This window comes from Electrophorus electricus, chromosome 8 (assembly GCF_041902795.1).
Source record: "Electrophorus electricus isolate QZ-2024a chromosome 8, ASM4190279v1, whole genome shotgun sequence".
Classification (NCBI taxonomy): domain Eukaryota; kingdom Metazoa; phylum Chordata; class Actinopteri; order Gymnotiformes; family Gymnotidae; genus Electrophorus; species Electrophorus electricus.
Genome location: NC_137504.1, coordinates 12,199,608 through 12,219,211, shown reverse-complemented (window position 1 = coordinate 12,219,211; position 19,604 = coordinate 12,199,608). Strand labels below are relative to the sequence as shown.

General features: G+C 47.3%; 1 protein-coding gene across 3 annotated transcripts in view; it reads left to right on the top strand.

The window, feature by feature from the left end:
• Positions 1 to 19,604, top strand: part of klf8 (Kruppel like factor 8) — a 24,399-nt gene extending 4,795 nt beyond the window's left edge. Inside the window, exons 1-6 of one of the 3 annotated variants that reach the window (XM_035526915.2) lie at positions 2,662 to 3,427; positions 6,357 to 6,461; positions 10,948 to 11,413; positions 13,433 to 13,544; positions 16,014 to 16,156; positions 16,359 to 19,604. In XM_035526915.2, the coding sequence (XP_035382808.1) occupies positions 6,411 to 6,461; positions 10,948 to 11,413; positions 13,433 to 13,544; positions 16,014 to 16,156; positions 16,359 to 16,540 (954 nt within the window). In that variant the 5' untranslated portion in view covers positions 2,662 to 3,427; positions 6,357 to 6,410 and the 3' untranslated portion in view covers positions 16,541 to 19,604. Of the gene's footprint in view, positions 1 to 2,661; positions 3,428 to 5,728; positions 5,907 to 6,356; positions 6,462 to 10,947; positions 11,414 to 13,432; positions 13,545 to 16,013; positions 16,157 to 16,358 lie in introns of those variants that run through there. The other 2 variants (XM_035526913.2, XM_035526912.2) reach the window with 2 other exon arrangements.

Genomic DNA, 19,604 nt, shown 5'->3' with positions numbered 1-19,604 from the left:
TCGAGAGAGAGAGAGAGAGAGAATGAGAAACTTCCTTCCTGTCTCTGGTGTTAAACTGCTTCACAGTCAGCAAAGGCCTTGCCAAAAGAAACTGCTTTTATTAATTGTGACATCTAGACTTTTTGATTACATCGATATTTGAGGGAATTTTTCCTTTTGTGGGTGCAGAACACAAAGTAAAAAAAAAAAAAAAAGAATATTAAAGATTGTGTAGGAATTCTTTAAAGAAGTTTTGTTTGCTCAAAGTAATAGGCTAGTAGGCCTACATAAACTTAGCATGTTATGGGTGTGTTTGTGTGTGTGTGTGTGTGTGTGTGAGAGAGAGAGGGGGAGAGGGCGGGACGGACAGGAGGCCTGTGGGAAGTAGCAGCAGGGCTTGCGTCAGTAGGGTGTGGTGAGATAAGAGCTTGCTGTCTCTGCTGTGGTGACTGTGCCAGCCATTTGGGAGACACTCCTAGGCGTGTATGTGTGGGGTGTGGGTGTGCGTGTGTGCAGTGTGCTATCATTTGTGTCCATAAAACTGTTGACTTCCAGCTGTCATCTGGGGCTCTGTTAAGTTTTGAAGTATGCTGCCCCAGAGCTGGCATGACTTTAGTGCATACGTGACAAACCGAAACAACATACTGCCTCCATCCCGTGAGCCTTCTGTGCCCTGTCTGTCCGTGTGAGTCGGCACAAACAGGACTCCGTGACCTTGGACTTTGTGAGTTAGGGTCCTGTCTTTGTTGGCTTAGCTTCACACATCATCCCACTCTCTCTCTCTCCCTCACACTCTCCCTCACTCTCTCCCTCCCTCCCTCTGTCTCTCACTCTCTTTTTTTTTTTTTTCTCTCTCTCAGGCACACACACGCACACACGCTCATCTCCCAGACCAACAGGCTGTTATGTATTTCTTGCCGGACTTTTTCTCTCCCACAGAGGTCACACCCTGCTAAAGAGGAAGGGTGGAGTTGTCAGAGGAGCTCTTGCCTCGCTGTGTTTTGTGCATGCTGTGCGGAGAAAGAAAGAGTGAGAGAGACTTCAATTTACATGGTCAAGGAGAGATCAGGGTGAGACCTGCCACCACAGACAGTCAAAGTATTGAAACTGGAGGGAGCTCGTTGTGTGGTACGCCGAGGCCCTGCAAAAACGAGTGCAGAGGCACTCAGACTGCAAAGACAGGTCAACAGCACACATGCAGGTGTTTTATGTAGAGGGATTGGTGATTCAACCCCATAGGCTTTAATGGAGATGGCTCAAGTAGGGGCCAGCATTTTGACTTCAGGCTACTGAACTGAGCCATGCCAGCATCTTTGTATAGAGAGAAGAGCGTAATCGAATTGCAGGACCCTGGACGTCTCGGAGAGATACAGGTGCGTGAAAGCAGCAGGACAAAATTTGGTCGCAAACCAACCCGGCAAATTCTGGTAGCCAGGAGTGCATATGTTATGTGTACCACCAGTCATAGGAGAAGAAAGTCAGACATGATGAGAGACTACAGGGAGATAACCAGAAAAAGAGACCAGCAGTAACAAGGGGACATAATGTAGAGGGGGTCACTATGAGGTGGTCCTTGTACCTTTAAGAGAGTAATGCAAAACTCCAGAGGGGGAGCAAGTCCTTGCTTCACCGCCTTCTGCTCTGGTCTAGTGTGTGTGTGTGTGTGTGTGTGTGTGTTTGTCACTAACCCCTCTGCCTCATCCTGCTTTCTTCCTCTCACACCACCACACAGCTGTGACCTTACATGTGTATCCCCTCTCTCACTCTCTATATCTCTTTTTCTGGTTATTCTCTCTCTCTTTCTGCCCCCCCCCCCCCATTCTCCCACCCTCCCCCCTTTCTCGCCCTCATTCTCTTGGACTGTTGGCGCGTTGGCTACACAGAGGGGACGTGGTGACGGCGCAGGCTGGTACACGGAACAAGATGTGCCCCAGGGCCCAACAGCCTGCATTAAAGTGACGCCACCCTGACATATTTAAACAACACGAACGCATGCGCACGCGTGTGCAAACTCCCCCGCTCCTCCCCGGACCGCCCTGTACAGCACCGCCAGGGACTCCGCTTGCTAATCCCAACAGCATGCGGACACGTTTCTGCCCCGCTGGCCAGCCCGCGTTTGCCAGAGTCCGGACTGCTCCGCTTTTTGGCTGACGGTCCCCGTGTGCCTTATTTGGTGGTGCGCTTCATTGCAGGGGCAGCACCAGGGAAAGTGATGGCCAAAATAAATCTACTTAATCGTCAGTCGCATTGCTACGTTCCCAACGCATGTCGTTCGCGGTGCTTGCATGTAAATATGGATACCAAGTTGCAACGGGACTGCTTAAAGTTCTAGAAAGTGGCTGTGGGACTTCATGCCATGAGTCTGTTTTGATTTATTGTTTAATTGAGATGCGGACAGATATAATATCTTGATATGCAGGTGAAGGCGGGTTTTGTTACCATGGCCCAGGTTCTAAAGGGCAGGCTTTTCGTAGGGCAAGTTACGATATAAATGATGGCCTTTGTGGACTTGATGGAAGCAGTCAGAAAGGTTTATACAGGTGCAGGTGCATTAATGTGCATTTACATACCCACTTCAGTCGGACAAGATAGCCGTAGGGTCAAATGTGGCGAATTTAGGTAAAGTAAATTTTTGAAGAAATGCAGGCTTTTGTGTGAATGTTACAGTCACAGACAGAGTACCTTTATGTAGTTTGTGCACAGTAGTCAGCTGTGACTTTCCGGCTGTTTGTGGCCTGTGTTTGTCTGTGTGCGCTGATAGGTCTCCTTGTCCTCTTCTCTCTGTCCAGCACCCCACCCCCTTTTCCACTGGCATCAACTTGCGGAGAGGCTGCATTGTTGACCCCCACCCTACTCCACCCTACCCTTCATGTCAAGCCCCCCACTCTGGTACCCCTCTCACCCCTTGTAATCCTCCCACCAAATTCCGCTCCGCCCTCTGGACAGTGGGAGGGGTTTGTGCAGAATTTGGTTTGACTTGTGTCCCACAGAAGGGTTATGGAAAATGGGTATGGGGGGTGGTTAAAAGTCCCCCTTCTCCCCTCATCTGTAAAACCGGATGGGGGTTGGGGAGGGTCCACTCAGAGCCTGAGCCAGTGTAAAACTTGCTCGCCAGCTCAGGTTACGTGATTGTGCAATGTGCCGTTTTAACCACCCACACACATGCAGTGCCCTTCGAAGTTGACGCTCACACACTCTCGGGGCCGCATGTGGTATGAGTTTAGCTTCTTCTGCTTTCGTTAGGCCTCACGCACCTCGCTCTGCAGGGAAGCAGCCGCTATTGCCCAGCGCGGCCACTTTATCTGCGACTGTCGGTTCTGAAGCCCTGCCCACCTGCCCGTTGAGGAGAAATGGGACTTGTCAAAGCTGGAAATCCCCTGAAGTTCTTGGGAGCGGCCCCCTTGGGCTTGCAGAGGGCCATGCTGGGCCTTGCAGCTGACTTCACCACGTAAGTGGAGCTGTGCTTCCTAGTCCCCGGATGGGTGTTGGGACTGGCGTCCATTTCCCAAAAGGTTCTAGAACCCAGTTCTTTTCACGTGCCCCATGACCGAAGACTTTTAACCTGAAGTTTAACCCCAGAAGGGCTACTACTTGGAACGCGTCTCAAATGCAAGACCTGTTTCCGTATAGCAGGTCAAATCGCACAAAGCACAGATTGCACATACCTATTCCTCTGGTATCTATCAAGAAATGAAGAAATGTAGCTGTGCAACTTGAGCGCTGAGTCAGGACAAATCGGGTCCAGCCAATATTGACCGGGCATTTGTGTCCTACCCCAGGCAAAGACAGGATTTATGGCTGTCGGTCAAGCCTGTTCTCATGCTGAACGGGACTGATTGGATTGGCTTCTCTCAGGGTGCCGAGTCTGTGCCTAATCGCATCGTTTTTGGGTTGTTGTTTTTTTTTTTTTGCGAAATTCAGAGCGGAGCGGTTTGAGACGAATGCTCGCCACTCTGGTCATCAAAAGATAATTGTGTCTTTCGCAGCCATCGCTCACGAGGTGCCCTTTGGGTGAACCTCAGTGAGTACTGGAGGTCAGATGCTGACCTTAGAAGTATTCTCATAAGTAGACATTCTCATAATCGCAAAATGCTCATCAATCAGCTCTTCAGTAGATTAATACCTTTCATGCACCAAGTGGATTCAGTTTCTGCCACTGGGTATCGCTATCCTGCCATCGTTTTGTACATTGCAGTAGATATTTAATGCAGCCTCAATGGGGAAACTTTATAATACAGTTTCACATTTATGTTTTCTTGTTTTGGGGATATCTGGCCTGCCTTTGCTACACATCTTTTTGGTCAATGATCGACAGCGGTATAGATGAAAGACACTGTGGATGAGCTAAAGCACTTGTACTGAAATCCTTGTGACTTCAGCATCCCTATCCCTTGCTGACCTTTGAAACAGTTAATATTCAATCAATGGATATATGAGTTTTTGAACAGTTATTCCTGCTTATGTCTTTAATGTAATCAGCTGGGCCTCAGTGGGCAAAGGGCAAAAATCATGTAAGCAATATGAGGGATGAAATGGCTTTTATTAAGAAATTGTTCACTTTGAACTTCCCCGGAGTTGATTCTGTATATCAGACCTAAGGTGGGGGTTACAACTCCTAAAGACAGGCAATTAAGCACAGGCATCAATTATTGTGTGTGTGTGCATGTGTGCATGTGTGTGTGTGCGTGTGCGTGTGCGTGTGCGTGTGCGTGTGCGTGTGTGTGTGTGTGTGTGTGTGTGTGTGTGTGTGTGTGATGTCATGTCCGTGGGAATGAATGAGAATGGGTCAGAAGAGTGTGGTGAGCATTGCTGTCCCAGGTGGTCACTACCCATGGTCCACTGGGGCAGGGGCTTACTGCCACGGGGGCATGGGAGCGACAGAGTGGAGTGAGGAAGCCATGACCCAGATTGTGATCTCTCTCTCTCTCTCTCTCTCTCTCTCTCTCTCTCTCTCTAATCCCTTCCGTGGCTATTCTCCAAAGTGAGAACCCCCCCACACCCCTACTGTGTGACTTCCTGCTGGCGAGTAGAGGGGCTAGAGTCACACCCACCCCGCCCTCCTTTATTTCTTAAACTACCCACAGTGCAAGCTCCCTGGGGAGTTCTCTCTCTATCTCTCGCTCACACACACACAAACGTATAAACAACAACACATCTGTGCGTGTGCACATACACAGGCTATTTCACTCACACATTTTAAACAACAGAAGGTTGATCAGTTGGTCTCAGGAGAAAGAGGCTTCTACTTCAGATACACTTTAAAGAGCACTCACACACTTTCAGTACCTCAGTAAAGCATGTTTAGAACACAAGTACAGAAGTACCTTTTCCAATGTCATTTACATTGCTTTCCAGTTAATTTTAATACAGCTTTTCAATACCCTTAATATCAGAAATCAGTATGGGTGTATTTGTCTCTCTCTCTCTCTCTCTGTGTGTGTGTGTGTGTGTGTGTGTGTGTGTGTGTGTGTGTGTGTGTGTGTGTGTGTGTGTGTGTGTGTGTGTGTGTGTGTGTGTGTGTGTGTGTGTGTGAGAGAGAGAGAGAGGTTAGGGGGAGGGGCACACTCAGTGCAGCCACACCCCGGCTGATTGGGGGCCACACCTCTGTGTGGAATCTACTGCAGCTGGGTCACATGGCCCCTGGCACCCACCCCCATGCCTAAGCATTACCACATTGTGCTCTCTCTCTCTCTCTCTCTCCTTCCTCGCCCTTAAAGAACTGGGTGTGACTGTGCTGCGCTGAGAGAGGGAGGATACACAGGATTGCTGACTACTCCTCCCTGCTCCTGTTTCGGTTGCTCTCTCTTTCTTTCCTTGCCTTTCTTCAGTCTCCTCCAGTCTCAGGGCCTGGCCCAGGACACAGTTTGTCCTCTTTATTTTCAATGTTAGTCAGGATTTCTACATTCAGTTCAAATAGCTTGTGAAAGGTAACTGTTGACCTTCTCTGCTCTGCTTTTCTCCTTTCAGAGCTTCCCATCTTGTCAGCATTTTTCTTTTTAATTTGTCTGCCTCCGTATCTCTTCTGTGCTGTCGTGTAGTACGACATCTTCCCTCTCTGTTTTTTTTTGTTTTGTTTTGTTTTTTTTTTGTCGTAGAGATCTCTGTGTGTTCTCCTCAATCCTCCTCCAGTTCTCCATGACTTTTCTTTCTTGATGTGTGTCTTCCTTCTGGACTCAGACTAACTTCTCTCGTTGGGGGTTTCTCGCTGTAACTTTTCCACTACGTCGCCCCTTGCTTTGCCTCCTGTTGGATTAGCATATAGGTAACCCACGAGTTGACAGTTCGGTGGTGGTGGTGGTGGGGGGGGGTGTTGTCCGTGTCTCCGACCACCCTGACTAGCATGTGGCTAACTGTGCTCCTGCTCCTCTTGTCTCCAGTGCCAGTCAAGTCCTGAGAAACCCAACGCTGCCACCGCAGAGCCCACCAACAAGATGCCATCCATACAGATCAAGCCGGAGCCAGAGGAGGTGGCGTGCACGGTGGTGAGTGGCTTTTTGTGTGCGTGTTTGTTTGTGCGTGCGTGCGTGCATGGTGGGGGGTTGGGGAGCTGGGATGAATGGAAGAGGTGGGCGGGGAAGGAGCGGTGGCAGGAGAGGCGTGGTGGCCATGTCATGGAGAATGAAGTGGCTTTCAGAGGTTTACTAAAACATAGCGCAGTTGGCCTTCCTCCAAGCGACTAAGCTTTTTAGGATTTCAAAATATAATAATTTGAAATATGTTTTTTTTTGTTTGTTGTCCCCCCCCCCCTCTGGTTTTGGTTTCATTAGTGATCCGAGTCTCTTCGCACCAGCTGGGTGGCTGAGCACTGTAGCCCCTCTTATAGCCCTGCAGCTAATGGCCATATATGCAAATTCAACACGTAACCGTGTCAACGCCCAACCAAACGGGCACGTCCCTCTTCAGAAAAGCAGCGGGTGTCCACTTTATAACAGAGGGTGTCCCCTTTACCGCAGTGGGTGTCCCCTTAGTTGCAGTGGGTGTCCCCTTGTACCACAGAGAGTCCTTTTTACCATACAGGGTGTCCCCTTTACTGTTTTTTCCACATTGAGAACGCCAGTCGTCTTCCCCAAGAAGTCATTTCCATAGTGGAGAGGCCCGCAATGATTTGTCCAGAGGGGCGGCTGAGGAGAGGAACCAGAGCTGCTCTTGTAATCATTTACACACGGCCCGTTTGGACTGCTGTGCCTTCAGTGGTCCTCATTGCATAACGACGACTGCCATTTGGTGGAGTTTAACCGTTTGGGAGGTACATGGATGTTACTTTTGCTTTAGCCTTGTGAGGAAATGTGAAACTGAGTAAATGATTAACAAAGGCACTTTTGTACTGCGAGTGAGAGTGCTTCTGTAACTCCAAGCCTATTGACTGTCTTCATAATGAGCGAGATGATCCGACTGCCTCATAATTTGCCTCAGCCTTGACTCAAGCATGTGTACGCGGTTCTCTTTGTCTCCTCCATTCAGTACCTTTCTGTTTCTAACCCTTTCTATCTGGTTCGTTCCAAGTCTCAGCTAGGCCCTAATAGGATATATCGAGGGAGGCTTCCGTTCTGCTGTAGTCATGGCAACGGGGCTCTGGCGGGAGTTGGAAAGGCTGTGATGTAGCCTGCCCACACCCCTCCTTCTATACACACACGTGTGCGCACACACACACATGCACACTCCTCAATCTAACCCACCTCCCCACAACAATTCCACTCCCACACTATGCACTCACTTTGCTGAGAGACACACTGAAGACTGCATACCTGCAGGGGCACGTACACACCCACACCCACACCCACACACCACCAGCAACCATGTGCACACTCATACACCCTACATTCTCAGTACATATGCTTATATGCACATAGGAAGTCTAGACCTGCCAGGAGCATTCATGCACCAAACACATGTTCCACACTCCCTTTGTCCTCTTCATCATTCTTACATTTGTGTATACACACACACACACACACACACACACACACACACGTGTGCACACACAAATTAAATCCTCTGTTTTTCTTTCTCTTTTCTAAAATTGGTCAACAACTGTCATCAATTACAATGACCTGATCAGAGGCTATGACAGATGATACTGCCCCATGGTATTGCTGGATTGCAATAAGACCTGCCATCCGTTGGCTGCTTGAATAGTTGTGGCCGGGCTGCCACACCCTCTTTCCAGTGGGTGGGGCTCCAGGCCCTGGCATTAGTATCTCCCTCAGCTGCTGCTCCCTCCCCCTCCCCCTCTCAGCTCACAGTGCGTATTGCTGTTTCGGTGCCCCGCCCCACAGACGCCACGCGAGCAGACGGGCTCGACTGTCACAGGGACGCCGTGGCTCAGGCTCAGCCAAAGCCAGTTCGACACGACCGGTGTGGTTCTCGCCATGGGCCAGCTGCCGCCTGCCCAGCAGCGTTGGTTCCATAGCAGAGGGGAGGAAGAACAACAAGGGGAGAGATGGAAAGACCGAGCATGTGGACAGTGATGTTGTTGAGTGCTAAAAACGCCCTCAACAACATCAACTTCAGTCACAGAACTCGTCAGGGACAAAGTTTTCACAGGCTGGTGGTTGAACAGCTGGATTCTGATCTTTCAGATGAGCTGGAGAGTTTGACCCAAACTCGGCTCCTCATCTTAACTGCTCAGTGCTTCTTCTCTATCTGAGCTACTTCACACTTCACACTTCGTGGCTCTTTTCAATGGCCTCATTCATTTATAAAATATTCATATAAAATCGCTAAAACCTCCAGTCTGTAGACACACATCCAACAAGCCCTATTAATGGTGTTCAATGTTTATAATTGACAACATTTTTTACAGTAACGCATACGATTAATAATCTAATTCTTGGGCCTATTTTTGTTCCCTCTCTGTAACTCAGTTTAGTAGGCAGTTACAGAATGTGAACTTGTCCCTCTTCTCCCTAAATAACCCATTAATGGTCAGTGAAAAGGTCAATGGAGTGCCCTGTTGAGCTCTGTCGTTCTTAATACAGCTAGAAGGAGTGGATTCCTTTTATTTTATTGCAGGATCTGACAGCAGTTGAAGTGGTACCAAGACCTACCACCCCACCCCACCCTGGGTTCCTTTCCCTCTCTGATTTGCTTTGCAGTGCAGTGTAAGGGAGGTGAGGTGTAGGGAGGTGGGGCAGCTGTGTGGTGTAAGGGAGGTGTGGTGTTTGAGAGGCAGCTCTGGAGGAATGCCCCGCTCTTTCCCGCAAGCCGCCTTTAGTTAAAGAAACCAACCCCCCCTACACACCCCGTAGACCCCAGCCACACTGAACGCTCATCGTGTTCCCATGCAGAACTGTAGAGATCCACAAACCAGTTGATATTGGGTAACATTGTGTGAGCGAAAGAGAGACTTGAATATATCTGAAGATGGCTCTTAGAGGGAAGATGATTCCTACTGTGTGCTTCCACATGCGTCGTTCATGCGGCGCTTGAGCACACCTCCATGAGAGCTCACCATACCCTGCCACATCCTAAGATCTCCACATCCAGGAGACTGAGCCCTCTGTGGGTTAATCCACGCTTGCCTTGGCCTTATTGCACCGCTCCGATCGAGTCGTCAATTTCTTCGGCTCCTGGATGCCAGCGCCTATTGAACAAACGCAGTTAATGCCGTACACAGCTGGCTGATAATCAGGTCACTTATTGATGTGTTTCTCTTACGACTGACTGATTCGTGCGCGGGGAGGAAATCCAGAGCAGGGTGGCCGGGGAGAGAGGTCCTGGAGCAAAGGGGTGGAGCAGAGGAAGGGTGGGGATCGAAAGAGAGTGAGGTGACAGGGTGGAGGAGCGGAAAGTGGGAGAGAGAGCAAGCTGGGGGGGGGGGCAGGAATGAGGGAGCGAGGGGGGAAAAATGAGTCAGCTGATACCTCCCAGTTTCCATGGCAACTGGAGGCCTTCCCACCCACTCCTTTTTTTTGCTCTCTCTCTCTCTCTCTCTCTGCCTGTCTCTCTTTTTCTTTTTCCTCTCCCTCTCCCTGCCTGTTCCCGCTCTCCTGCATCCTGTCCCTCCCAGCAACCTAGCCTCAACCGCGTGACCTCTTTGTCCATAGGCTGCCCATGAGGGGAATTAAGCGACTCGGGTTGTTTTGTTTTATCCACTTTCCGCCTCTCGCTGCACTCGTTCCATCTCTGCCTGTGGGTTCCACGGGCCTGTGCCATGTCGCCGGGGCAATGCCACGTGAGAACGTGAGCACTAACTCCTTGTTAGCACATGCAGCTCTGACGGGCCCCACGAGCATCAGCGGCCTTTATGCCAGTCTGTATTATGCTTGGCAGTGGTTCACCGTTTACTCACACAGGGCTCAGGCTCTGAGAAGCACCCTTACTTTGCTTAGCCTGTGCTTGACAAAGTGTTGCTTTTCATTGACTTAATAAGATTTGGTAATATTGCTGAAGGTGCTTGTGAGTTTTGGACTCTGGGCCCTCCTAAGGAAAACTGCTCTGCTCGAAGGGTGTTGGAAGTGGAGCGTACATACATGCCCACAGAATTGGCCTGTTCTCTATATCTGCATTTATATATGCGAACTTGTCTGTCTGTGTGTGTGTGTGTGCGTGTGTGTGTGCGCGCGTGTACGTTTGGGCCGGGCTCAGTTGGACACTTGCCAGGTCCAGGCCTGCTCCTCTGCTGTGTAGACAACCCATCAGGGCAGCCATTGTTTCTAGGCTGCAGGAGCTGCAGCACAGCTGAGAGTGGAGCTCTTAGGCCCACATAGCTCGCCCTCTCTTCTCTACCGCTGCGCCTTCCGTCTTCCTTTTCCGCTCACTCCTCCGCGTCTACTGTCCGGCGCTGCTTCGGCTCGGTCGCTTTCGCTTTGGCTTCTGCTTTCTGTTCCATTTCTCTTCTGTTTTATTTCCTCATTTTGCTGGCTCTTCCGTTTCTGTTCCCCCCCCCCCCCCAAGTTCTCCATGTCCTCCTATTGACCTTTTGTTTTGTCCCTGTTTCTCTCCCAACCCCCCCCCCCCTTCTCACAGAAGGAGGAGCCCACAGACTGCTCAGAGCCTGCTGACCTCAAGCTCAAGGCCTCACCCCCTCCCTTGTGCGTCGCCACCGCCCACCCGCCTGACGCCGATCAGACTGAACCAGTGGACCTTTCACTCAACAAGCCCCGCCCCTCTCTGCCCGTGGCTGCCGCCCCAGCCATGCCAGCCAACCCGCCCGCCCCTGGAAGCCTGACGGCCACCAGCACGACCATCCCGGCCGTGCTGTCGCCAGGTTCCATCCTGGCTTCCACGCAGGGCGTAGGTGGCCAGCAGATCCTCCACGTTATCCACACCATCCCCTCTGTCAACATGCCCAGCAAGGTGGGCCAGCTGCAGACCATCCCCGTGGTGGTGCAGTCACTGCCCGTGGTCTACACGGCCATGCCCACCGATGGCATGGCTGCCGCTGCTATCACTGTCCCCCTCATCGGCAGCGACGGACGCTCTGAAGGGTCAGGTGAGGAGCCCCGCTCTCCGCTTTCCCACCAGGCGGCCGACGGCACGCGTGCAGGGAGATCTGGGGTTATAGAAGGGCTGAAGTCTTTAAACCTGCATGAGTCATCAGTTCTGGTACTAAGAGGGTTGGGAACTACAGCCTAGACTTTTCATTTTTTGTTCATGCAGCTAACCTCACCAAAGGGCTTGATCATTGGCCAATAAGTTGATTCAGTCTAAATTAAAGTAAAAGAATCACAATCGCAGCGGCTCCACCCCATGTCTGGTACACATGGTTCAGTTGTTCTGAGGCTGCCTTATGATGCCTGACACTGACTCGGGCCAGGAGAGTGTTTGTGAGTGCTGCTTGTCTCACAGAGAGCTCCTCCACCCTGCTGCCCTGCCCCTCTTTCCATCCGGCAGCGCCCAGTACGTCCTTATCACGTTATCAGTGCACATACACACGCTCTCACACAAATATGTGGGAACATGCATGCAAATGACTAAAAGCTTTTAATGGCAGGTGGTTTAGTGACGCCCACAGTGCCGTGTCGGTTAGAGCTGCGTTGACCCATTTTACTTGACTTTTTTTTTTTTCTTCCTATGCTTTCTGCATTGTTTCCACGTAGTAACACTGAGTGGGGTAAAAAACAAACAAACATATGACGTGTTTAAAGGTCCTCAACTTTGGCATTCGGCTGACTCCAAACATTTGAAGGACAGATTTTAAATAATTGCTCTCATTTAACTATAGTTATTAGAATATTAAAAGTAAAAACTAATATCTGAGAATGACTAGATCTATAATACTAAAGTTTTGAGTTAAAAAAAAAAAAGGTTTCTTCAAAGTCTTAAGCTAGGATGCCTCCCCGCCAGGCTAGAATGGTTTGGTCTGCCTTAGGCCTTTTTCTTCTCGGTGCCCTTTTGACTTCACAGCTTTCCACTCCACTCCATAAAGAGGCCAAGGAGGAAACGGAGCCTAATGATGAAAAATAAGAGAATGCAGAGAAGAATAAAGAGAAATGAAAATGAACAAACTACACAAGGCGCACAGGCAAACTCTGGACTGTCATTTGAAAGAGAAAAGAATGTTCTCCGTTTGTAAAATGTGTGTTGTAGTCCTCAGTCCTGAGGCAGGGAGGGGTCTTCTCTGGGTAATGGAGTTCAGATGCTTTTATTTGGCCTTTGGTTATGACTCATTTGAGCTGAGTGAAATGTCATGGGCTAAACGTAAATACGTAGCATGGCGAATTATGATTTTTGGGTGGGGCTCAACTTTTAAAATCCCTTATAAAGAGGATTAGTTTCTCCTGCAGCAATCTGCATTTAGAATGCACCACTCACACACGCACATACCCACACCTATTGAGATCGCTAATATTTAGATACCGAGGTGATGAGTTGCTTTGCCTTTGAATGGTGAGGGGCGGGGGATGGGCGTGTCCAGCCAGGGGTCACCACTCTGAACAATGGACTGTACCCTTCCCCCTTTTCATTGGGGGAAAAGATCAACTCTGAACAGTGTGGAACTTCTCCTGAGCTTTTCCCACCGCCGGGTTGTTGCCACATAGAGAGCTCAGCCCACAACCTGGCCGGCTGCGCCTAGTTTATCCAGCATGCTGGGGGTTCGTTTGGGTCCTCTCTGTCTGTCCATCTTTCTCCTGCCGGCTGGTGGACGTGCTCGACGAAGGCGCTGCATGCCACGACCACGCCCGGTTTTAACGAGAACCTCGCACCGGCTCCCCTGAGTGCGAGGCGGGAAGGGGTGGCGTCATGTCTTAGGAGCGATGTTGTTTGTCTTAAGTAAGTGGAGAGGGGAGAGTTCTGTTTCTCCAGGTTTGGCTAAAGGGGTCTCCCAGAGTGCAGCCTCTCCACGCCCAGTTCAGAGCCGGGCTGGCTCACTTTAACGAGGGACTTAACACAGACTTGAGAGGCTTCATGTTGTTTAGCACCATATGTTGGGGCTAATGGTGGTAAAATGGCTAAAATTCTTGTCTTTGTGTGTGTGTGTGTGTGTGTGTGTGTGTGTGCGTGTGCGCAGTGCGAATTAAGCCTGGCTCAACCTCTCCAGTAGAGTACCAGAGTGACAGTGATGCAGAGAGCGGCACTGAGTCTGGATCAGCCTCCTTCAGAACACAGGGCATGGACAACAGGTGAGCGTGTGTGTGTACTTGTGTAGGGCATCTCTCTGCATCTGGGATTCTCTGCTTGGGGTGTCCGTATCTAGAGTCCCATAGAAATGGCATGGCTGCATCACTGCTGTGGACACTTACATAACCCCCAGCGTGCTGGAACACAGCACCACTGCTCTGCTCTGCTAGGGCTATGAGCTGGCTGTCTGTAGTTTGTGTGTGTGATTGTGTGTGTTGCTGGGCAGGGTTCTCTCCAAACTGGGTGTAAACAAGGTTATGTAACTCAGTTTGCCGTCACACCTCCTTATAAATGCTTTGTAACAGGGACTAATGGTGGGGAAAAGGAGAGAAAGACAAGAACGGAGGGAGTGGAGGACATGAAGACAGGATGGAGGACTGAAAAACCTACTTTTGCCAGCGTGCTGAATTGTGTGATTGGAGATTGTGTGGGTGGGTGGGTGGGAGTGTGGGAGAGAGACAGAAGGAGAGAGGGAGAGACAGATGGAAAGAAACTAAGAGAATGGTGAGTTACGGAAAAGGGAGTGAACTAGTTGGCAGGCAGGGAGGGGAGAGGCAAGACTGGGAGGGGAGAGACAGAGAAGGAGGAAGGAAAGGGGGAGAGAAAGAGACAGTCTGAAAAAATGGGGGGAGGGGTAGTTGGAGTGGGAAAGGGAGAGCGATCAGCATTGGACTGGAAGTACTCCAGCTGAATGGAATTTAGGTTTTCATATTCTTTAGCGCCCTCTTGTGGTGGGCTATGATTATTACAGCAAGGGGTGCATTGCATTTGGATGACCATAACTACCTATTGTCCCTTCAGAGCAGTAGTTAATTCACTATGTTAAAAAAAGACTATATTAAAAAGCTGCCTGAAAAATCCCATTTTTAAAAGTCACAACAGTGGAAGATCTGAAGTTTTACATGGGACACCAAAGGTTGTTAGTGAGTTTTGATTGGGTTACATGTGTGTGCAGGTTTACAAAGTTACTAAAACTGACTTAGTTTTTCCCATTGCCTGTGCAATTTGTACATCAAATCAAGATTCACTCAGTCTGCATGGGCTGTTTCCCCTCATTTTTTGAGATGAATTTATCAACAGCTCAGAGGTTACGAAGTTAAGGGAACTAACAATTTATCTAACAAGTCATTGTGTGTGAAAGAAGCCCCACATGTAGTTATAGTTGTGTCATGTAAAATTTGTTTATGCAGTGAGGTTACACAGTGTGGCGTGCTGAATAGGGTAGATGGGGTTGCCTGGGGAGTTGGAGATCCACCACAGAGCCCAAATCTGAGGAATGATGCCTTTGGAGCTTTTGAAGATGACTGGCATGACCGTTTTAACATGTCTTATCCAGGATTGGTCTAATCCTACATTAAATTCCAAACAGCAGCATAAGTTTTTCTCAAAAATGTCCAGACTGAGGCTTTTAAAGTTCTCTTTTCAGCACTGACTCCTCAGTTACCAACCTAATTATGGCTGTCATTTACACCTCAGTATACATTTATGACGCAACGTCAGTTTCGAAGTGGTTCATTGATATGGTACATTGATAAAGGTGTGACCTTATGTAGGTTGTCAGTGTTCTCACTTTCCCTTGTAGCCTGTTGCTTTGACTCAAGATGAAGCACACTTAGTGTTGGCTAATAGATTCTGTCTAAGTATACAAAAACACATCATGATGTCACATGAGTGGGCAGTCATGCTTCTTCCTGTCACCTCCCAGTACGTAATGGGATGCGTCATGTACATGCAGTGAGAGAATGCTGCATTGATTCTGACTGGAAAGTTGCTCTGGAACATGGGTGACTTCAGCAGATGTCTGACAGCAGAGCTAGGTAGTCTTCTCAAAATACCAGTACTGGTCCATGTTTTTATACCAACCATGCTGGATTGATTAATCAGTCTTAATCAGACTGAGGTTAGCTGATTTAAGCCAGTGCAAGCAGGTGTGCTGAATGAAAACCTGCAACTTCACTGGCTCTTTGTAGATAAGGTTGCCTACTCCTGGCTTAGGTGTATGGTGCCCAATATTCAACTGCCAAGATAGCTTCAGACCTTCCATGGTTAGCATTTATTGTCTGAGTCATAAGGAGCTGTAAAAGTGTCTGGAAAGAAAAAAATAAAGCCTAGGAAAGACATATTTTGGGTAACGGAAAATCTGCTTTACTATCTTATCTGTCATCAATGCAGTCAGATGATTAGCAGAAAGTTCTACCACCTTATATAGACTTTTATCACTCTTGTTACATAAGTGCAGGGTTTCCATTAAAGCTTTGGACTGATTACCTGAACTCTAACTGTGTGAGGGAATGACCAAGTCAGACAACCATCCCGAAAGTTGTCACAGTTAAACAGGAGCTGAAGCTGGTATTGGGGAGATGTAATGTGTTATGGTGTGTTTAGGCTGGAATGTCTCTGCAGAATCTGAGTCATGGAATGTCTGTCTGTGATGCCTACATCAGCGCCATTTCTCCTACCATTCTCTCTAGTTTAAGCACAGATGTCGATATCCAAGCAGACCCTGATTCACCTGACATGAAGAGGAGGCGTGTGCACATGTGCGATTACGACGGCTGTAACAAAGTGTACACCAAGAGCTCCCATCTGAAAGCCCATCGTAGGATACACACAGGTTTGCCTTCTTTAAGAAAGTCTTTAAGGGGATGCCAGTGCCAATGACCAAAAGGGAATAAAAGCCAATGAGAAAGGTGGTGAAAGCTGAAACAATTCACACTATTGGCAATTAGCATTGTTCAGTTGAACTCTCTCTTTTAATATGAAATTATGTAATCTATACCAAGTTGCCAAAAGACCATTTCCCTTGTCTTAAACAGGTGAGAAGCCCTACCAATGCACATGGGAAGGCTGCACTTGGCGCTTTGCCCGCTCTGATGAGCTCACACGGCACTTCCGAAAGCATACGGGCATCAAACCCTTCCGCTGCACCGACTGTGACCGCAGTTTCTCTCGCTCCGACCACCTGGCTCTCCATCGGCGGCGCCATGTCATGATGTGAGCCCAACTCTGTGGCTCCGCCCCCAGCCTCTTTGCCCTTCCCCCGATCCCCCAAGAGGGACTGAACTACGAAGCTGTCCTTCCCTTCCTCAGATCCGGATATGAACGTTTTTGTTTGAAGATGGTGCCGAGGACGGCTCAAGTCTTTGGGGTCAACCTCCCTTGTCAGTACATGCCTGCAGTTGTCTGCCATGCTTCAAGAAGCCACAGTCCGCCCATCCGTCTGTCACTCATGCCCAGATAATGCCCTCTCGATGCTTGCTTTGAAGGCAGTCTCTCAAGACAAGACTACAGGGAAGCCAAACCAGTGAAATGCACTGCTATAAACTGAGACTGAAGGGTAGAAGCTGCCCTGACTCTGAACATGGTGAACCCGCTATTCTTACAAAGCAGGGCCAGACGAAAGGAAAGGGCCTTAAGAAGAGAATGGAGACATTGAGTTCTGAGTGGTTTGGTCATTTTAAGAAGACAGAAAATAAGTCTTCAAGTTGTCTTTATTTTCATTTGTTTTGTATGTTTTACCTGAAATCTTTAGTTGTCCTACATTGGTATGCATGAGCTAGTTCAGTGTGTAGTGGTGTTTGTATGACTGTGTGGCTATAATTTCATGTAGAGTGCTTTTTCTTTCAAAGACAGTTGTGTCCTGCCCCTGTTTGCTGTCATTTTATGAACAAAAGGTGTAAGGGGTTCGCTGTTCTGTCTGTTCTGTTTATCAACCAACTACCCCAAACCGCCTGAGAGGTAGAGCTAACAAGACTGTGAATTTGTTTTTTTGTTTTTTTTTTTTAGTAGAATTCCGTTTCCTTCATAGTGTCAGTCACAACTGTAACCTGGCTAACAAGCCATAATGTTCTGCTGTAGCAGTAGGCTACATAGACCAAACATCCTGGGCACTCACTTTGAAGTTGTCAGCATACGTATTTAAAGAAGGGCCTGTGACTTTGTGCTGATCGTACGGTGTGACTATTAATTATGACAGTTTTTTGTGCTCTAATTGGCTTTTTCTTTTGGTCCTTTGGTATATTATGTTCATTTTCATGAAGAGACAGATCAAGGTCTCATCCCTTGCAAAATATGTACAGTAAATCCTATTGTGGGGGGGTTAATTGAACTATATATATTTGGCTTAACAGTATTCTTTTTAGTTGTTGTTGTTTCAAAAACCTTTTTTGTTTCTGCCAAATTTGGCATTTAATAGAGATAATATTTGATGGATGTACTTTGTCTAACCTTCAAATTGATGAGGATGTGAAAAATGTTTAGTCACACATGTGATGCTCACAGGGAATACGGGAGCTCAATAAGCCTCTGTGTGTGTGTAAAAGAGTATGTTTGTGTGTTTTTAAAGAAGACATAATCAAATTTTTAAGAGTAAAAGTGTGTGGAAGGCACATATTGTTACTTCTAGCCCGTCAGAGCCTTAATTGAAGTAAAAGTGCAACTTAGTTTTGCACATCTGGCTTCTGGAGTTCCTCAGGGTTCTAGGTTGGGACCCCTAGTGAAGTGAGGCACCCTTAAAAACATATTTGCACCTAGATCAATGGTAACCATGTCTTAAATTATCAGTTTTACCTTCAGCCCTAGCTTCTTTTTATTATGCAAAACTACTCAGACCTTACCCCTCATTGTTTTCCATACTGTTTGATGGGGGATCATGTTGAGCACAGTCCACGCCGATCAGTTCAGAGAGGCTGTTTTGACCTTCTCTGTGTCCCCTCATGCTAGCAGTCATAACCATGGTCATTATTTCAACTGCTAGCAGTTTATGAAGAGTGTGTTATGCCTTTTTGAGAAGCTATAAACAACGCTTGTTTGATTCCAGCCTTCAAGAGTTGACTGCATGTCTGCAAAAAGTGGCACGATCTTTGGTCCGGAGAGCAATGCAATCTTCAGACTTTCTATCATTTTCTTGCTTCAACTCTAAAATGTTACTAAGCACATCTTTGTAGAAAAGTATATGCATTTGATTGCGATTCCTTCTTTTTTAAACTGTTCATAAGCATACAGACAATTATGAATAAAGAATAAATGTACATACTGTATATAATCAAAGTTCTGAATAAACGTAACGGGTGGATTTCTATTTTTAACACTGACTAGACAATGTGAAATATTTCTTTTTTCCTTAGTTGGTTCTATGATGTGCTCCTTTTTAAAATTCCTTTTTTTAAATCTTCTAAGTTCCTGATGTGTTGTCCTCCTGTGTTGCATGGAGAGTCAGATTTTTCATTGTGAAAGTGGTGAGCATGTGTGTTGGTTCCCTGACAAACTTGGGCTGTGAGCACTGATAATCCATGAAATCTAGAATACAGTTTGGCATTACATGTGCAACTAGAGCCACTTCTTGCACGTACATGGCTTATACCTGACTTTATACATTTACATTCTCTGGATGCACACTGTAATAAGATACGCAGTGAATTCTTGATCTTTTGTATGGAATCCTCAGTTCATATACAAAATTATGTGCATTGTGTCACTTCTGTCACACACATGCCCTCATCGACCTCAAGTAGTAACTAAGTGGTTGTTTTTTATTCTAAATTGACAAATGGTGCCACAATATTCCATTCACCTATATTTAGTTTGTAAAATTTGTCCCATGACAACAACCACATCTTTTCAAGCATGTTTACTCATTTTCATCTTTGATAAGTTAAACAAAAATCCTAATGTCAAACTAGAATGAAAAAATAAATATATATATATATATATATATATATATATATATATATATATATAAATAGGGGTTGTGTGAGTGTATGTGTGAAAGCGTGCTTATAAATCCAAATCATCTTTTAAAAAAGTCAAACTCGTAGGTATTTTATATTGAATGCAGTAACTTATGGGCCAGTACTATATTACTCAGTGCAATGCAGTTATCATTATAATAAAACAAGTAATTAAATGTTATTTCTTTTGTATTTGTACAGAACAAATGTGTAAAGATCAGTGAGGCAAACAAGCTTTTTGATACTGTGAGAAATGGTGTTAAAAGTCAGTTTCCCCCTGTACAGTTGTGATTACCCACTCCTTTTATAGAATAAAATGTTTTTGGTGCAGGT